Source organism: Danio rerio, chromosome 5 (assembly GCF_049306965.1).
Source record: "Danio rerio strain Tuebingen ecotype United States chromosome 5, GRCz12tu, whole genome shotgun sequence".
NCBI lineage: Eukaryota > Metazoa > Chordata > Actinopteri > Cypriniformes > Danionidae > Danio > Danio rerio.
The window spans coordinates 46,979,159-47,000,718 of NC_133180.1; the positions used below are offsets into that span (position 1 = coordinate 46,979,159).

General features: G+C 36.2%; 1 protein-coding gene across 2 annotated transcripts in view; it reads left to right on the forward strand.

Moving 5' to 3' along the window:
• sv2ca (synaptic vesicle glycoprotein 2Ca) overlaps positions 1-21,560 on the forward strand; it is a 94,071-nt gene that overhangs the window by 42,733 nt on the left and 29,778 nt on the right. The window contains exons 3-4 of one of the 2 annotated variants that reach the window (XM_005165242.6): positions 6,945-7,125; positions 15,428-15,579. In XM_005165242.6, coding sequence (XP_005165299.1) covers positions 6,945-7,125; positions 15,428-15,579 — 333 coding nt within the window. Of the gene's footprint in view, positions 1-6,944; positions 7,126-15,427; positions 15,631-21,560 lie in introns of both variants that reach the window. The other variant, NM_001128339.1, reaches the window with a different exon arrangement.

The following is a 21,560-nucleotide window of genomic DNA, read 5'->3' on the forward strand; positions in this document are numbered from 1 at the left end:
ACTCTCTCACACGCTTTTTCCTAAAGCGACTCCTATATGCTTAGTGGTTGCCGGTGGCATGCAGAATCACAGTTATTACTAAGCCATACTTACATGCTATTTCAGATGAAATATTCAGAATTAACAGTATAGGGAATGCGTCACAGGTTGTCATTGTTCAAAAATGAACCATTGTGAATATAAAGCCAACTTCAGCTCAGGCAAGCAGACTAGGCAGAATAGCACTATTTACTGATGTTTTGTTGTAACTAAATAAAAATCTACATTATTGATGCTGTAAAAGGACCCTTATGAAACTGAAAATAGTCACATCAATCTTTCAACAGAAGATTTCAGTGTCTGAACAACACTTCTGTGTATATAACCCATTCGAAAAACAACACAATCCTCATAAGTTTTGCATGACTAACATAGTTTTAAAACATAACATAACCTGCCTAAAAGAAATACTTCAGCCATGGTGTCATCCTTCCTCCAATCCCTTATTCCTTTTATTCATTTTAATAAAATTATTTAATTCCTTTCTGGAATGAAAACCACCTTTTTTTCTTGATCCACATAAAAGTCCTTTTGATTTTACCAGCAATAATGTCCTTCTACATTCTTGTTAAATGTTTTGTACACAAAGACAATAATATTTTTAATAAAAGATTCATAAATATTGCCGCATAATTTAAATGATCAGTGTGGCATTTCTAAATGAGCACCTTGCTGAAATGTGCAGCGTCTTACATGATCTCTGGAGTCTTCATTACAATAATGAACATCTGGAGACAAGTGTCTTTCATGCCTCTGTGAGTCCAGCTTTACCAGAAATGCATCTGTCATTCACACTTAATGCTCCATTTAATAGAAGCAAGTGTATAATCTCAGCTAAAAAAAAGGAATCTCTTTGGAGTGAATCTATGAACTAGTTTGTTACCGTACCAGCAGAGCAGTATGCAGTTGTTGGTAATTGCTGTGCTGTTTCTGCAGCAGCAGATTGTTAGTGCTTGGTCACATAGAAAGCTGCTGGATCAGGCAAGAATTTACACTGTGAGAAATCAGCAAATCTGCTAAACGTTTTGTGCATTGCAACACATGTTCTGTGTAAAAGGTGTCACTGCATCGCTCTCTACATGTCTACTGTTTCTGTGTTCAAATACATTGTTCACTCTTTCTTCCTTCCTTCCTTTTGATGTCTAATAATAGTCTGATATTAGTTTGATAACTGATAATCTCTTATAAAATCTTAAAATTGTTTAGCTGTTTATTTTCCTGTTAATTATTGTGCCTGTATATCAAATATAATTATAATTTAGGTATGATTTTTAAAGACTTTTATTTATTCGTTCATTCGTTCATCCATTTCCAGCAAGTTTCAGCCTTGTGTAACATTTTATCTCTTCACCTTTTACATAAACTATGTTTTGAATGTCTATGTATTTTATACAAATTTTTTTGTATTTGAATTAAAACAATTAATTAACAAGTTTAGAAAATATAAGACTTGTATATTTCACAGAATTCACTTTTCAGAGTTTTTTTTTTTATTTAAGTTCCATCTGCAGTTTTACAGTGGGTACAACAAGTATTCAGACTCCCTTTTTATTGTTATGATCACCAGTGATCTAAACTCCATATATCGCTGAAATATAATATAAAATCACCAAGGGACTACAAAACCACCATTTCATGGACTACAACTCCACACATGCACTCCGCTCACACACACATGTTCCTCATTCTGACTGATTGCACACACACCACCGGGGGATTGTCAAGGACTGATTACACACACTATTTAAGCAGCACACACTCACTCCATTCGCTGAGTCTCGTTTACATTTAGTTTACATTTTCCTTGTTTTGTTTTTCCGTGTTTTGACGCTCGCCTAGTTTGTCTTTTTGTCCCTGTCTGCCGCCTGCCTTCCAACTTCTCGCCTGTTACTTCGACCACGTTTCTGGATTGCCTTCGAACATCTGTTTGCACCTGTGTTGACCATTGCTTGCCTCACTTCCACAATAAACCTGGATCAGAACTCAGTTGTCAGTGTCACTTCCCTGGTTGCAGGTATATTTCAGCCATTTGCTAAAATCGTTCAAGTTCATATTTTCCTCATTATTCTACACAGAACATCCCCTATTGAAAGAAAAACACAGAATTGTTGACATTTTTGCAGAGTTATTAAAAAAGAAAAACTGAAATATTGTGTGGTCCAAATCATTCAGAACCTTTGCTCAGTATTTGGTAGAAGCACCCTTTTGGTCTAATACAGTCTTTTTGGGAAAGATGCAACAAGTATTTCACAACTGGATTTGGGGATCCTCTGCCATTTCTCCTTGCAGATTATCTCCAGTTCTGTCAGGTCAGCCATTTTTAGGTCTCTTTAAAGATGCTCAATTGGGTTTTAGTCAGGGCTCTGTCTGGGCCATTCAAGAACAATCATGCAGCTGTTGTGAAGCCACTCCCATTATTTTAGCTGTGTGCTTAGGGTCATTGTATTGTTGGAAGGTAATCCTTCGGCCCAGTCTGAGGTCCTGAGCACTCTGGAGAAGGTTTTTGTCCAGGATATACCTGTATTTGGCCACATTCATCTTCCCCTCGATTGCAACCAATCGTCCTGCAGGAAGCTGAAAGACCCACCTGCTGCCACCACCATGCTTCACTGTTGCAACTGTATTGGACAGGTGATGAGAAGTGCCTGTTTTTTTTTTCTTGGCTTAGAATTAAGGCCAAAAAGTTTCATCAGAGCAGAGAATCTTATTTCTCACCATCTATGAATACTTCAGGTGTTTTTTAGCAAACTCCAGTCGGGCTTTCATGTGTCGGGCCACTCTGCCATAAAGCCCTGCCTGGTGGAGGGCTGCAGTGATGGTTGACTTTCTACAACTTACTCCCATCTCCGGACTGCGTCTCTGAAGCTCAGCCACAGTGATCTTTGGGTTTATCTTAAGTCTCTTACCAAGGTACTTTTCCCCCGATAGCTTTGTTTGGCCAGACAGCCAGCTGTAGGAAGGGTTCTGGTCAGCCCAAATGTCTTCTATTTAAGGATTATGGAGGCCTCTGTGCTCTTAAAAACATTAAGTTGCGCTAAAATGTTATTGTAACCATGGCCATATATGTGCCTTGCCACAGTTCTGTCTTTGAGCTCTTCAGACAGTTCCTTTGACCTAATGATTCTCATGTGCTCTGACGTGCATTGTGAGCTGCAAGGCGTGTGGCTTTCCTAATCAAGTCCAATCAGTATTATCAAACACCGCTGGACTCTAATGAAGGTGTAGAAACATCTCAAGGATGATCAATAGAAATCGGGTCTGAATACTTTCTGTACCCACCGTATGCTCTGCTCTAGTAAATGCTCTAGCAAATAAATACAATCTGAAATCATTGACATGTTAACATTTTCATACAGATGAAGTATATGTTGTAAGTAAAGCATGTCTCATTGTGTTTTCTGAAGACTTTTGCAGACAATTCTGAGATCACTAAAATACATTTTTAATGGGAATTTTTGTGTCATTTGGGCTGCTTGTGTTTCAACAGTTTTATCATACAGAAAGTCCCTTGTGGTGTTGCTAACATCATCACAGTAAGTCTTCTGCTTTTTGCCCTGAAAACAGCAAACACAGTCCTCAGGTGAAATCATCAGTCAGCTGAAAGTTTAATGCGAGACACGGCAGGAGAAGAGAAAACATTTTTCATGCACCAGTCAGTTTTGAGATTTTTCATAAAGTTATTTTTTTGTCTCATGTAATGAAAACTTGTAAAAAAATCTGTTGCTTTTGTTGCAGTTTTTTTCTGTAGACATATTTTTAAATCTCTATATATCAGTTTTTTTCTCCTATATTGAGCTGTACTGTATAATTCAACTTCAACTGCATTTACACACACCAAATTTTTCTGATTTATTGACCCCTGTATTCTGAGGTTATCAAAAGAGCGAGACAAAACATGCGGTGTAGAAAAAATCTGCGTATTTATGCGGAATGATTTTGGGAGTATCGTAACTAAAAACCTGAAGTAATGAAATTTAAAAAAAAAAAAATTACCTTTTTTTTACTGTTTACAATGCAAATCCATCTAGATCCACTTATTTGGTAAACAAAGCAAGTGTCTCATATAATATCTTTACTAAAAGACTATTATTTAATATAGAGAATATTACTACAACCGTTATTACTACAAACTGTAATTTAAATAAATCGGATGAACACTTTCATATAATTTAATATCATTACTGAAATTAATTTAAAAACTGAATAAATATAAATTAATACACATTTGCACATTTAAATAAATAAACTCAATGATGGGCCAAAAGTCTGTGGAAATCTGTAGATTTTTGCAAGCGCAGATTCTGTTCTTGTTTCCAGTACAAATATCTCAACAATCTGAAATCTTTAACAATCTTTCTTTAAAACACGCAAAATAATCTGCCATTGGGGGAAGCAAAATTTACTTGTTTATAGATTGTTTTGGATGTTTTAAGAAAAAACTAACTTAATTTTTAATGAACTTCTGAAGATTGTTAACAATTTTCTGAAAACAAGACAAAATTCTTGTCTTGAAATGCTTCTTGATTTAATTATTAGACTAGAAACAAGACAGAGCTGTAAGATTTGTTTTTTTTTTTTCTAACGAGAGGACTTTTTTCGTACTTATTGGCAAAATTGATTATATAACTTTCAATTCAGTAGTTCAATTCAATGTAGATTGTGTCAAAGCAGCTTCACATGGAAGATTATGGTAAATTAAAAGTGTCAGTTTTCAGAGTTGGAGTTCAGTTCAGTGTGGTTTAATTTTCACTGCTGAAAGTCCAAACACTGAAGAGCAAATCCATCAATGCGCAGCTCCACAAGTCCCGAACCATGCAAGCCAGTGGCGACAGCGGTGAGGAAAAAGCTTCACCAACTGGCGAAGATAAAACTGAACATACTTTTCTGGCTGTTTTTAATTTCTGATTTAGGAGTGATAAAAAGAGATACCCAAAATCCTCTTTGTACAAATTTTTGCCCTTACTATATCCCAAAAAAATGCAACAAGAATTGGAAACAATTTATTTTGATGGTCCATTTGAGTATCAGTAGACTGTCTGCTTAATATCCATTGACACAAACATTCAACAGACATAAGAAACTTTGCAAGTGCATGTCAACTGACACTAACCATGACCCTAACCCTCACCTAACAGTCTACTTATAATCTAATGAGAATTAATTGGCATGTAGATGCAATATGTAACCGGGGATGTGACACTGACAATAAAGGTGAGGATCCAAATGCAGGGTTTATTGACAGGATGGTCAGGCAAGCAATGATCAACACAGGAGCAAACCGATGTATGAGGGCATTCCAGAGTCGTAGTTTAAATAGAAGGCAAATGGTAAGAAGGCAGGCAGCATACAGGAATAATCAAACAAAACAAAGCAAAGGTTCAAAACACGAAAGGCAAGGCAAATGCATTGGAAAATGTCACTTAAATGATAACAAGCTTCAGCAACAGTGTTTGTGTTTGTGCTCCCTATGTAGTGCATTAATCAGTCCTTCTGCAGCTTCAGTTGTGAGAGTGTAATCAGTCTTGATCTGGAAGCGGTTGTGTGTGTGTTGTATGACTGGGACTTGTAGTCCAGAAATGGCGGATTTGTAGTCCTTAAGCGATCTGCAGCTACTAGATCGCTGGTTATAATGACACAATAAAACTTACATTCAACAAACGGACCATCAAAATAAAATGTGGCCCAAGAATTTTGTGCTTGACTTTTTTAGATTTATATTCTAGGAGTGTATGCAATTTAATGCATATTTAATGAAACAGTGATAGTGTCTCTTTTGCATATTTAAATATAGCATTTTCTAAAATGTGTAATGCCAAAATTGTTTGCAAGTCTTATTTATTTGGGGATGTATGGCAGTGGTGTGAAGTAACACATCGCAAATCTACAAAATACATATTTTCCTCAGGAATTTTAATTTACTAAGTGGTTTTAAAAATGTGCACTTTTACTTCACTTGAGTACATTTTTTAGTGCTGTATCAGTACTTTTACTCCACTACTTTTCCTCAACCTGCAGTCGCTACTTTATGTTTTGTGATTCCTATACAATCAAATCACACATAAAAAGTAAATCACATCATACTGAACAACCTCAAACAAGGGTGCTTTATAATTGCATCAAACCATTTGGAAGCATTAAAAATGTCTAAAAAGATGTCCAAAATCTTTACACGCATTGACCCAGAGTCTGTTTAGATGCATGTCACTGCTGAGAAGATGGCGGATGTTTACTGTATGATAAGTGAAATCGCCAAACGGCCTTAAACAATAACTAAATGCACTACAGAATGTAACGTTTACACACACATGTACAAATTGCATGTAAATGCATCAGCTTTTCACAATTTAATACTCAATACTCTTGAGTACTTTTAAAATGGCTACTTTTTACTCATGCTTTGAGTAATATTTACAACAGATACTTTTACTCGACTTGTGCTACATTTTTGGCCAAGTAATGGTACTTTTACATGAGTATGATTTTTCAGTACTTTTTCCACCACTGATGTATGGTGATAACTAGTTAATGTTTTACCCTGTTCACATGTATTGTATTGAGCCATAGGTCTTAAACTGGATTCCTGGAGGGCTGCAGCTCTGCAGTTTGACTCCTACCCCAATCAAACACAGCTGATCCAAATAATCAATGTGTTCAAGACTACTAAAGACAATTAAACAGGAGTTGGAGGTGTTTGGAGCTAAACTATGCAGAGCTGCGTACATCCAGGAATTGAGTTTGAGACCGTTGATTTAAAAGTTCTTGTTTTGAAATGTAGCTGCACGGATCCAAATAGTTCACATATATTAAACCAGCTACCAAACAAATATAAATAAAAAGCAGATCTGAATCGGAGTGCTTGTGTTTATGTGTGTGTGTTTACTTTGTTCTTCTCCTCTGGTTCACAGGAAGCATTGTGTATCTGGGCATGATGGTTGGCGCCTTCTTCTGGGGCGGCATGGCTGATAAGGTGGGCAGACGGCAATGTCTGCTCATCTGCATGTCCTTAAATGGCTTCTTCGCCTTCCTGTCATCTTTTGTGCAGGGCTATGGGCTCTTCCTTCTCTGCCGTATGATTGCTGGCTTTGGGTGAGTTTGAGACATTTGTCAAGTACAAAATGTGGATCTTGATTGAGACTTGATTTTGTACATCACTTCAATACCATGAAATATACATCATAACAATATACACCAGTGTGTAATGTAATCATTTAATTTTACAACGATGCATTGATTTGTTAAAAGTTGTTGGTGTAAAAAACATGGAAAATTAAAAACATAGTAAAAGTAATATAACAAGAAAATGATTACAACCAGCGATGGGGGAAGTTACATTTGAAAGTAATGCATTACAATATTGACCAAAAAAGTAACTAGTTGTGTTACTCAGTTGCTGTTTATGAAAAGTAATGCTTCCCACACATAGACTACTTGGGTGGGCCAGCCAAGTATATTAACGGCCACCCAAGTATATATGTTGGTGACACATGAATAATACTTTTATTTTCATCCTTTTACAATTTTTTTGGTATTTTTCCAAGAAAGCCAAACATTCGCGATCGATTAACTAGTGGAAAATCTTCCCTCGCTCTACACGTTTTCTACTGCTGGTTCCGTGTGTGCAGATCTGTTAACAAAAACCTCACTGACAGGTCATTCAGGGTGTCTTGGAGGGGAGAGGTGTCCAACCTACAGCATCTAAACACTGGGGTACCTCAAGGCTCTGTTCTTGGGCCACTTCTCTTCTCCATCTACACATCATCTCTAGGACCAGTCATCCAGAGACATGGATTCTCCTACCACTGCTATGCTGATGATTCCCAGCTATACCTCTCTTTTCATCCTGATGATCCCTCGGTTCCAGCTCGCATCTCAGCCTGCCTGTTATATATTTCACACTGGATGAAAGATCATCATCTTCAGCTGAACCTCGCAAAAACGGAAATGCTTGTAGTTTCTGCCAACCCGACTCTACACCATAACTTTTCAATCCAGATGGATGGGGCAACCATTACTGCATCCAAAATGGTGAAAAGCCTTGGAGTAACGATTGATGACCAACTAAACTTCTCTGACCACATTTCTAGAACTGCTCGATCGTGCAGATTCGCACTCTTTAACATCAGAAAGATCCGACCCTTCCTATCTGAACATGCAGCTCAACTCCTTGTTCAAGCTCTTGTTCTCTCCAAACTGGATTACTGCAACTCTCTACTAGCTGGGCTTCCAGCTAACTCTATCAAACCTCTTCAACTGCTCCAGAATGCAGCAGCACGAGTGGTCTTCAATGAACCTAAACGAGCACATGTCACTCCGCTGCTGGTCCGTTTGCACTATCTGCCAGTTGCTGTTCGCATCAAATTCAAAGCTCTGATGTTTGCCTACAAAGTGACTTCTGGCCTTGCTCCTTCTCATCTGCTCTCACTTCTGCAGATCTATGTGCCCTCCAGAATCTTGCGTTCTGTTAATGAACATCGCCTCGTGGTTCCATCCCAAAGAGGGAAGAAATCACTTTCGCGAACGCTCACGCTCAATCTGCCCAGTTGGTGGAATGAACTCCCTAACTGCATCAGAACAGCAGAGTCACTCGCTACTTTCAAGAAACGACTAAAAACCCAACTATTTAGTCTCCACTACACTTCCTAATCTGCAATTGCCTCTCAGAATATCACACTAACTGTACCAAAAAAAAAAAAAAAAACTACTAATACTTCCCTTCTTAGACTTTACAGACCTGAAACTTGCCTATAGCACTTATTCATTGTTGCTCTTGGTTGTGTAAATTGCTTCCTTGTCCTCATTTGTAAGTCTCTTTGGATAAAAGCGTCTGCTAAATGACTAAATGTAAATGTAAATGTAAAATGTATCCAGCGATAGTTTCTGAATCGTCTGTAATGTCCGGGATTCAGGTTTTACTTTCGCTTTCTAAAGTTGCCGTTATTAGTATGCGTTTTTGCATTACAATTTCGCAGCTGACTGCAGGCGCACAGCCACGAGAGAAACATTAAATGATTTACTATTTAATAAACGACTCAGAAAAAAATTTACTATATACACGGAGAGAACAAAATGACACCTATACTGGCTGCAAAATATTTGTACACCATTAGAAATGGTTAATCAACTATTTTGCCTTATTTAAATAATCTGCACTTTTTATTCTTGTAATTATTAGAATATTTTAGTAATCTTGTCTACTTTTATTTTTTTGTCTGTTATTTATTTCTTCCGTTTTATTTTATTAATTTAATGATGATAATATATTACATTTATACACATCTAAAATGCTTTGGCAATACTGTACAAAACATCATGCCTATAAAGCAACTTTAGAGAGAGAGAGAGAGAGAGAGAGAGAGAGAGAGAGAGAAAGCAGCCTTTAACTGTCAGTAGGTGCACATGGCTCCTAAACAGCATAAAAGTAAGAGAAATAGTGGATTTCTTTTATTTCAACAACCTTTGAGAATAACTTTAACCCATTGAAAAGAAAAGATGAGTAACAGTGTCATAATAAATAAAAAAAATAGTTAACATCTACCAACATTTTAACATATAGGTAAAAGATATGTTTCAATCCGGCTACCACTGCAAGTTTATTTCAAACCTGTGGGAAGCACTAAATGCATTACGCTACTTTTGAGTTACTTTTCATACCTGTCTAAGGCTTGATTTCTTTCAGAACTTGCAGGTTATTTTTCTTTTTTTAAAAAGAGTAGCTCTGCATTTAACGACACGATGTAAAATCTACACCAAGGGTCACTAATCTCGGTCCTGGAGGGCCGGTGTCCCTGCAGGGTTTAGCTCCAACTTGCCTCAACACAACTGCCTGGATGTTTCAAGTATACCTAGTAAGACCTTGATTAGCTTGTTCAGGTGTGTTTGATTAGGGTTGGAGCTAAAATCTGCGGGACACCGGCCCTCCAGTAACAAGTTTGGTGACCCCTGATCTACACCTTCATTTACCTTTAAAAAAAAACTCATTAGAAAAATTAGAAAAATGTTATAATGTACCTTCTGAGAACTTCCTGACACTATACATGCTATATATGATTAATGAAAGTAGAAAGCAAAGTGTTTGCTACTATAGTATTACAGTATTATAGAAGTATAGTATTTTTGTCTTATTAATTTAGTAAAACCACTGTCCATTGAGACTATTGTCTCCATGTGTTTAAAATAATAATACTTCCATCACTAAAATGTAAGGCTCTGCCATCTTGGTTTCTGTCTATTCCTGCAGGGAGCTCATTCTCTTATGGAGTGTCATTCAACGTGATTGTGCACAATATAATTCAGCAAATTTGTTTCAAAAAGCAAATTAATTTATCTAAAAAGTTACTCGGATTACATTTTTTTAAAACCAAATTAATCTAAAAAGTAACTCAAGTTGCATTTTTAAAAAGTAACTGAAACATTATTACTGATTTTTTTAAGCAATGCGTTACTTTACTTGTTTCTTAGAAAAGTAATATCATTACGGATCTCGTGTTACTTGTAATGCGTTACCCCTGTCATTGATTACAACTACCTAAAATCAAAGCAGAAAATACTGAAGTAAAAAGTAATTCAATAACTACAATAGTGATTCAGTGATGCTGCGATAACACTGAGCTGAACATTCTTATCTTAAAGGTCCCTTGAAATTTAAACAATGTTTTTTAGACATTACTACCAGTGTGTTATAGGACATCTATAAGATAGAGTGCTACGAAACATTGACAGAGTTCGCTATTTAGAAGTTATGAAACTAATAAAAACATCTAAAGCTTGTAGTTTGTCACTTCCCCCTAATTGGATCAAAGATTTTTTTCCACATCACCTCATACTTCAGTTTCTCATCAAATCTTGACCAATCAAATGCTCTCTAGAATCAGACATGCCCCGCACCTTTAAGACGCTTCACATTTGCTTTTCATTTGATACGCTTTTTCCTCAACCACTCCCGCTGGCAAAGCTCCGATGAAGACTAAATGCTATTGGCTGTTTTAAAAAGGGGAGGAGCTACTCTATGCCCCACCCTCTCTTTGTGGTTCAGTTAAGATAACTTCAAAGTTTACAGTAATAATGCACATTTCAAAGGACTTCACAGGACCTTTAAGAAATATGTAAAAATATATACTTGTTTTATTTCAGCTGGTTAATTTTAATTTAATTTAAAACAATAAAAGTAATATGTTAAAATAAAATAAGAACAATTAGCTTGTTAAAACTCAATACTGCTAAAATCCTAAACATTCTGCTTTGCCATCACATGAGTAAATTATATTTAAAAATAATACATATAATATTTGAATATATTAATTTTTTTATAATATTTAAAATTAATACTCTTTTTACTGTGTATATAATTTAAGATCAAATTCAAACAAAGAATATCTCTCAGTTATGTAAGAAAGTAACACACTATAGATAAAGTCTCCATATGCTCTCTGACACGAAGCGCATTCTTAACTGCTTCATGAGAAACACTGTTTTTTTTTATTTTTATCAAGCCTTCCCTAAAACGAGAACGTCTCCCCATCCTTCAGATAATAGTCTTTTTTAGACACACAATACATTACATCTGACTGGATCAATAGTCTCTGCAGTGCTGTTTTCTTGACTCTCTGGGGGCTTCACGGACACAGATGATGGAGTTACTGTGGAGCTTTAAACACTTTCAGCCTGTAATGACTTGCTCTGATTTTGTGTCTCCTAATGAACATTTCACTGAATGCCATTGCAAAATAAAATGTCCATATGGGCTCAGTGATAAGTGGCATCTTTCTGTTTTAAAATTATGCAATGTTTCGGAAATAATTAACACATGTGCCATAATTGCAGATTTAACCCAAACCTCAGCATAGAAATAGATTTTGTATTAATACTGTACATTTTTGTAATGTATTGGATGATGTAATTTTGTTTTCTAAAAAAAAAGTTTCTTGTATTCTCAGAGGTTTTTTAATTATTGGAATAAAATTCAGCAAAAGAAAAGTATTGTATGTAAAACTGTGAAATATTATTTAAGTTTAAAACAGCTGTTTTCCATTTCAATATATTTTATAAAGTACTTTATTCCTGTGTTGGATAATGGAGTTTCAGTATCTGTACTCTTGTTGTCAGTGTTAATTATTCTTCAGAAAATAGACAGTCAAAAAGAGGTCATCCAAAAGAGAAATTCAATTTTATTTTATTGTATTTTTTAGTTTTTTATTTCATTTTATTTTATTTTATTTTATTTGTTAAAACCATGGTTTATTTTTTAAGATTAAATAGAAAATTCAAAAGTACAATGTGCTTATAAATTGTATTGTTTTTTAAACAATGTATTTAGTCACAGAAACCAATTGATCATTCATTGCATGCAAATTGCACAAACCCTTACTGAATAAAATTGTTGACCTTTAAACACTTTTAAAGGATAGTATCAGATACATTCAGTAAAGTAATGAGGTAAGTAATGAGGTAACCTTGATTTTATAAAAACTAAAATTGTAATGCTTAGCAATTAATTTACATTGCATTTGCCTGTGTTTTTCCTTCAAATATTGATCTTGAAGAAGACACTAATTAACTCAGTAGTAGCAATTAAATCTAATCTCAGAGACAACACTTATTGCTTTTCTGTGTGCTTTACTGTAGTGTTTTAATTAAATCTAGACACTATTTTTACACCAGTGGACCTTTTCTGTTTGATTTTACAACAAAAAATATCTCTCAAGACTTAAAATTAATTATAAAATATCTACAAAAGTATGTAATGATTTACATTTGTCTTAAGAAAGCGATAATTTTAAAAGGACCGTTCACCCAAAATGAAAATGCACTTGCTGTTTACTTACAGGGCGCAGTGGGTAGCACAATTGCCTCACAGCAAGAAGGTTACTGGTTAGAGGCTCGGCTGGATCAGTTGGAATTTCTGTGTGGTGTTTGCTTATTCTCCCCGTGTTTGCGTGGGTTTCCTTCGGGTGCTCTGGCATGCGCTATACAGTATGTGAATTGGGTATGCTAAAATTGACCGTTGAGTATGTGTGTGAATGAGTGGGTATGGGTGTTTCCCAGTGATGGGTTGCAGCTGGAAGGGGATCAGCTGCGTAAAACATATGCTGGATAAGTTGGCGGTCCATTCCTCTGTGGTGACTCCAGATTAAAAAAGGGACTAAGCCGAAATAAAAGTGAATGAATGAATATTTACTTACCCTCAAGGTTCCACATCATTATAAATTTCTTTTAGTCTGTAGAACACAAAAGAAGATATTTTGAAGAATGTTAAAAACCACTAACCACTGACTTACATTGTAGGGAAAACAAATACTATAAAAGTCAAAGGTTATAGTTTTGCTGCTTTATTTAGGATATTTTCTTCTTTGTTCAACAGGAGAAAGAAAGTCAAACAGGTTTGGAACAAGTCAGCAAATGATTACAGATATTTCCAGTTTTGGATAACATATACCAATTATAACCCTCAGAAGAAGAACATGCTTTCTTTTTAGTGTTTTAGCCATTAAATACTAATTGTACATACCATTACCAACATAACTTTAAATACACTTAAAAAACTACTCAGATTCACATTTATTTGGTTTGAAAAGTCAATAAAGTAAAAACACTAATTAATTCAGTAGTATCAATTAAATGTAATCTTAGAGACAAAACTGATTGCTTTTCTGCGTAGACAAAGTGTAGAGTTTGAATTAAAAAAATGGAGACACTATATTTTTTGTTGTATTTTTTTTACACCAGTAGTGCTTTTCTGTTCGATTTTTAAACAAAAAACCTCATTCAAAATGTAAAATTCATGAAAAAAAGATTTACAAAAATAATGATTTGCACTTCATTTGTTACAGTTTTTCTTATTTTTCAGTTCAGAATTGAACTCCTCAAAAACTCCCTGTTCAGTAATCATATCATTGTGTCACATGTGCTTATCAAAAAGCTGTTTCTTAAGTTGCAAATGCTTTTGTACATCCATACAAACGATTATGTGCATTTCTCTGATGTTTCCTACATTATCAATTGCTTATGTCATGTTGATCAAAATGTATTATTTTGGTCTCTGTTGAAAAGCCTCACCCCCCACAACATTTAATCGTTTGTGCATAGCTTAAGTCTTTACATGCACAATGGCTGAACAAGTTGTCATAATATTTTATCATAATGCATTTTTCTATAAATTTCCATTAGACTTTTTTTGTAAATCCGTCTACAACTGGTAAATTTCTCCCAGGTGAATCCTGGCCTGAAAGGAGGTTGTCCTATGTGTATGTTTACTTTTGTTTTGCTATTTCTTGTGCTATGCAGTGCTGTTTTTTCTCCTTTCTGTATCTCAATGACATAATATGTCAACAAATTACAGAACAAACAGCAAAAAAACAAAACAAAAACAACAACAACAACAAATTGATATAGTCAGATTACATCACTTACATCAGAACAATCTTCAGAGTACACTGTTATATTGTTAATATGACTAAGTAATTTGACTGTCTTATCCACACACAATGACACAAGGATTTGTCATTCTGACGGCACTGACATGTTCACTGACACAGATATTTAGTTTTGAGAGATGAACTAAGGATTCTGAGCAAGAGACTTGGTTTTGCAGGTAATCCATGGTGTTTTGCTATTTGTACGTGTTGGTTTGAGAAATGCACTTACTGGTTTGCAAATTTCAATTCTGATCTAAGAAATGTACCAAAGAGAATGAGAAAAGCCGTAAGAGAGGAATAAATTTAAGTAGATAAAGGGATAGTTTACCCAAAAATGAAAATGCACTTGCTATTTACTCACCCTCAAGTGTTTACCTTTTTTTTAAAGTTTTATGTAGTCTGTAGAACAGAAAAAAATAGATACTTTAAAGAATGTTAGAAACCACTAACCATTGACTTCCAAAGTAGGAAAAACAAATACAATATAAGTCAATTGTTACCGGTTTCTTGTCTTCTTCAAAATATTTTAACAGAAGAAACGAAGTCAAACTAGTTTCTGACAAGTAAAGGGTGAGTTAATGATTACATTTTATTCAGTTTTGGGTGAACTCTGCCTTTAATAGCCTTCAGGAGAAGGCATTTCTTTTGAGAGTTTTAGCAGTTAAACACTAATTGTACATCATATCATTACCAGCATACCTTTAAATGCATTTTAAAAAGTTTATCAGATCAATGTTTCTTTGGTTTCAAAAAAGTCTATAAAGTACATATAAAAGAAGCCATCTTAAAGAAATGATTCACCTAAAATTTTGTTCAACAAAAGAAAAACTCAAACAGGTTTGAAACAAGTGGATTAAAATAGAGGTGACATTTTTAATTTTTGTATAAACTGTCCCTATAAACTCCTCATATAGGTCCTCTCCATTGGCCTTGAGGATGTGCTTCTCTGCTTAATTCCTCCTTGTCTTGTCCTCTAGGATTGGTGGAGCGGTGCCCATCGTCTTCTCGTACTTTGCTGAGGTGTTGGCAAGAGAGAAGCGTGGCGAGCATCTGAGTTGGCTCTGCATGTTCTGGATGATTGGAGAGATTTATGCCTCCGCCATGGCCTGGGCCATCATACCTCACTACGGTCAGATAACCACAGCATCATCACAGTTTATTAATTATCACCATTATACAAGTTTTAATCATTAGAAAATATTGTTATTAATGCAAACAAACAATACATGCATTAAACTGACAACTAATGTGCAGTAATGATGTTTTTTTTTAGTATGAAAAGCTTTGCTGTGTCATGTGAATTTACTATTGGGATTAATAAAGTCTCACAAACAAACAAACAAAATTGTAACCCTAATAACAACCATAAATCTAAATTAATCTTTAATGTAAAGTCTTACTGATCTCCAAGCAAATCATTAATTAAGATGCTGTTTAATACTTTACCTGTTTCATCTCATTTCAGCAGAAAATATTAACATTTAAGGAAGACGTCCACTAAAATGTCGTTCAGAGTAACAATACTAAAAAAATATAATGGTAAATTTTTAATGCTGCTAATATTTTTTCAAATCTCTAGATTTTGCCCCGTTTTCATGTTTTAGTTCAAATATTGACCAATAAGAGATAAGAATCATTTGATGGTATTAAATTGTGCACAATTTTGGCATGACTTTCCATACAGGTACTTTCTTAAGACTAGAACACACCAAGCCAGCGGTCAGTCATTGGGCAGCAAGCGGTGCCTCTTGTCAGGTTAATGTTAAAACAAGTTGTCCTGATTCGGCATGTAGAATTGACATTAGACATCTGCAAAAGAGAGCACTCTGAGCAGAGCATGAGAACTAAAGCTGAAGTGACAAAACCAAGCAATTGTTCAAGTCAAGAGGGAACACAGAAGCTGATGGTAATTCCGCTTCATTTCTCAAATATTTGCAAAATATATGGATTAATAGAGGGCGACTCGGTGGCTCAGAGGTTAGCACTCTGTCGCTTGTTCGAGGTACAGCTGGGTCAGTTGGCGTTTCTGTGTGGAGTTTGCTTGTTCTCTCCATGTTGGCGTGGGTTTTCTCCGGGTGCTATATGTGAATGTGAGTGTGTATGGGTGTTTCCCAGTACTGGGTTGCAGCTGGAAGAGCATCCGCTGTGTAAAACATGCTGGATACGTTGGGGGTTCATTCAGATGTGGTGACCTCTAATTAATAAAGGTACTAAACCACAGGAAAATGAATAAATGGATTACTAGATTGTCAGACATAATCAAGTGAATTATTTTGTGTTGAGTGACAAGTGCTGTGAAAATGGTACTAAATTCTTCCTTGTTTTACGCTATGTACAGTTTGTATGCATAAAAAGTTCCAGGTTTCTGTTTGTGGAATGACTCACACAGGTGTAGAACTTATGCTTTCTTTTCAATTGGCTGTCGCCCGTTTTTAGTCCAAATAGGACCCGACATGGCCTACGCAATGCAACAGCACAGTTGGTTTTTATCTTCACTAGTTGTTTGGCGTTGGCTTTGGTGTGTACCGGCCCTTACATCATTTGACTTAGCAGGCCGCCAAATTGTATTAGTTTTAAAGTGCAGGTGACACCAGGGTGACCAGAGTTATGGTCGAGAGCAATGAAAACGGAGCAAGTAAGCATTGATGACAGTCACCTATGTGCCATAATGGTCTCAATTCTCATGGAGGACTGATAAAAGAAGGAATGATAACAGAGAGAGATAAGAGATGACCAGGCCTGGGACACTTTATGTTTGGTTTCTATTTTGGCAGCAGTTGTCAATAAGGGGCTGCCGGGGTAGGTTTGTTTTGTGTTTATTTATTAAAGTTATTTAAATGCTTTTTGGTTCTCTGCCTCAATGTTGCTAGAAAGTAATATACTACTTACCAGTGGTGCTAAAACACAGAAAGAGGGACACATTGTTTAGATGCCCTCAGGGAGAATAGCGAGTTCTTGGGAGTTAACCAGAGTGGGAGAGAAAACTGTGATGTTAATAAAGGGCCAACCTAACTGGAGATGTGGATAAGGGTGTGGGATATTGCAATTTTTGATGTGTCAGATTAAAATATCTCAACAATCCACTTTTAATGAAATATAATAGTTCATCAGTTACAATTCTGGTGCCACTGTATACTGTATGTAACATACATTCACATCAAATATTATCTCAGTGGTAGAGCTGTATCTGGTTTCTGGACATGTACAGCTGAAGAGTGAAGACTAGGTTATCTGACTTCTGATCATGCTAGAACTGTCAAACCACACAAGATTTTCATGTAAACAGAGTTACTGTGACTAAAGTGAAAGTAAACAGTTAAGAGAAAATGAATGTGTGACTTAAGTGCTTAAAATGACAACAAACTAATAGACAAACATGCTGCCGCTTGCCATTAAATGATAATAATAATAAAAACTCAGATTTTTTTCCGTAGCATTGTTGAGTGAGACAGGATTTAATGTGAGTGATGTGTTCTTCACAATTAAATGAGATCATGATGTCACCGTTGTAAGTAATGGTGTACTGATTCGGGATGTGGAACACGTCAGGTGCATTGGCATTTTTATGCAGCATCCACCTGATATTATTCACGGATTCTAATGAAATTGTAGGAACTAGTATACATAGCAGTGTTTCCTCCAGGATTTTTTCCGGCTGTGGCGGCAGGCCTTTTTTACACAGATCTACCAACTACCTGTGCCGTTATTTCAATGTCAAATGTTGTGAGCGCATTATTACAAGTTGAGATCGCATTTATGTAATAGCCATGAGCATGCAAATCTCTTTGCTTGCGTGCCGATCTCCTCTGCTTGTGCACAAAACTTCTTGCACGCCCCCTTAAATATATGCTGCTTAAGCGCAGATCTTCTTGTGTGCTCTCAAATAAAAGCTGCTGAAGTGCGTTTATGTAAAAAGTATGTCTCTAAATAGGGTTGTGCCGATAGACGATGCCATCGTCCATCGCTGAAGGCCGACAAACTTCACAATGCTGAGCCAGCATCGCAATCCATTGCTCCACCCCACATTTATATTGATATATAACTTATTATTTGGACGTCATCTTAGTAGCAATAACGGTCTTTTTATGAGCTGTGTTAAATGTTACATATAGCTGCCACTTGCACGGCTGACAGCATCAAGAGGATTAAATAAAGGATTATACAGTACCTCTCGTGTTTTTAATTTGTGTAGATTTAGTTGCAAACACCTTACCTGCATACTCCATCCCACAGACTTTACAGTGAATGGCTTTAGTTATTTTCATAGAGGACTTGAAGCCACTGGGAGTCTTTTATCCACTCTTGGAAAAGTGTAAATGGTGGATTAGCATTCAGCACATAATCACCAATAAGATGTGCCATTATTAGTAACTTTAGGTAAATCTGTCAGTGTTATTTTCATTCTCTCATCTTCAGCGCTTCACATTTTCGCTGTTGTAGCTCCTGTCATCTGAAGGCATTGACTGAGTGATGACAGCTGAGATTAACTAATCATTAGCGTTCAGTTCTATAGCAGTGAGCCAATGAGAAGAGCACAAAAGCGGGGCAAGCATTGCAGGCTTTTTTACTTCAGCAAGTAAACACATAACAACTGTTTTAATCTGTTCCTGAGTGGCGTTTTTAGGTGCAAAGATGCATTCTACATAAATGTCTCCTAAATCCACGCACACAGTGAGGATTTTGCAATGAAAACAATGAAAATATATGCACTACAGTGAACTCCAAATGAATTCTCCTCCACCAGCTGTGGTAAAAGCCATTAGAACGACACAAATCACTGCCTATTCATGCCAGAGTCCTGCAAAAAAAAGTGATTGATAGGTGGTAATTTGTTTGTAACTTTATTTATTTATTTATGGTTTGGTTATGGGTAAAGCAAATACCATGTGGGTCAGGTAGTGAAAAACGGTAGGCTACAATTAATTAAATCGTTATGAATGAATTGATATTTAACAATGTTCCTCACACCCTGCCTAAGACAATGATGGCGATGAATTTCCATCGGGATGTTTCACATTAGACATCGTACGATGCCAAATTAATCAACATTGCCTAACCCTATCTCCAACATTTATTATATTTCCTAGGAATATTTATGAATGTCTCTAATAGACCTACAGAGTGGTATTAATGCGTCCTGAAGTAAAGTGAAACGGCTATAAGTTGTGTTTGCTGGCCTCATGCATCACGCACCTGTCAGTCAGTCAGTCTGTCCTTAAAGGTTCAAACAAATAATGCACAACACTATTACGGTTGCAGAAAAGTTTGCGCTGTTATAATTCACTTACCTTTTAATAAGTTTCGGTGCGATTAGCATCAGCTATTAAGACAAAAACACGACTGAATGTTTTGAATGAAAAGCTGTAATGTAGCGGGATCAATTTTGGTGTGGCGCCCAGCCATGAAAGAATGAATGTAGTGGAAACCAAAAATAGTGGTATATACTTTGGCTTCTGTGAGTTGTTCAATGCCTGCTGGAATGAGAGGCAGTGGGTAGCTAAACTTGATGATTTCATTGTTGAGACCTCTGTAATCGATGCATGGCTGTAAACCTCCATCCTTCTTTTCAACAAAGAAAAAGCCAGCTGTGACGGGTGAGGTATAAAGTCAAATAAATCCATTGATCAGTCCCTTTAATGTACTCCTCCATGGCTTTAGTTTCTTGGTGTTAGAGCTGATATACTTTAGTCCCGGGGAAATGGCCTTAAGGAGAAGGTCAATTGTACAATGCCAAGGATGAGGAGAAGATAATTAGGTGGCTTTGGAATTTTTGGACACCTCTATACATTTTTGGTGATGTACCTTGTTCTTCACACTGCTGTTGGGACTCTCAATGCTGATCATTAGGCAGAGTCTGAAAACTTTGACTCATTTAATGGGTTGAGCAGTAACACCACTGTGTCAGCTCTCCATGTCTCCATGAAATTGAAGGATGATGATCTGCTAGCAAAGTATGCTCCAAAATTGCCTCGTAAAGAGGTGTGTCATTCCATGAAACATGATGCTCTCCTGATAAAACAAACTAATGTTCATCTGCAACAGTTCAGTCTGTCATTCGATGCTTTTACAAATGTAGATGTTGTTAACAGCTCTGATATAGACAGACGGAACAATGGGATGTGTAGACCTCTTAAATAATGAGATTCAAAGCAGTCCCAGAGTCGGTCAGTCAAGTCAAGGTAACAGATGTACTTAAAATATGTTAACTCTCACCTGGGCATAGTCAGTGGTGGGTTTCCAGACTTTTCATTTCTTTTCTTAGGCTGAGTTTTCACTGTGAAGTTTTAGACCAAAATTTAACTTGCGACTGTTTTTTTTGAAGCCACAAACAAATGCCCAAAATTTGGAGGCAAATTAGTGTTTCTGAATTTTCTAAGATGTGATCAGAGTGGATTGTCAACGTGTTGCTAATGCCTGTGAAATATTCGGCATGCTAAATATCTGGATTGGTTGACAGTTAACTGACTGACAAACACATCAGCAATGACCTACAATCAACAAAAGAGAGCAAGATACAGCTATAGACCACAAACACAGGAACACAGATTTAATTTTGCGAAAGGCTCATCCTTTTGTTCCATCTTTTTGGACCAGATAGAGGAAAGTCCAAAGGAAAAACTTTGGCAGGAGCACCTACATCTTGTATTTTGAGTCGTAGCCTAATACAGCAGGGTACCATTTCTATTCTGGCTTGAGATCTCTGATTTCATGTGATCCTGCATCATTTACTTATCAGTTCAGTTATACGAAGCGTACAGTAGTTAGCAAGCCAGGTAGAGTTTTCTATGATTCTTCTTAAGTCATGCATTAAGCACCTTCTTCCAATCCATCATGCAATGCAAACACTGCAGCAACCCAATACTACATCTGAAGGTCATGTAATGTTAAAACAACTGCAATTCGACAACATTGAAAATCATGTATGTAGTGTGAACTCAATGTGAGTATTAGGTGCAGTTTTCATCAGATTATGAATGTGAATAGACAGGGTCCTAAAATGTAAAAAAAAGACAGGTCCTTACCTTTACATGCCAGTTCTTTTTAGAGTTTGGAGTGGTTGGACTCTCAAAAAATGGCCCTGATTGCATTCACATCCACTGTGGGTCTGCA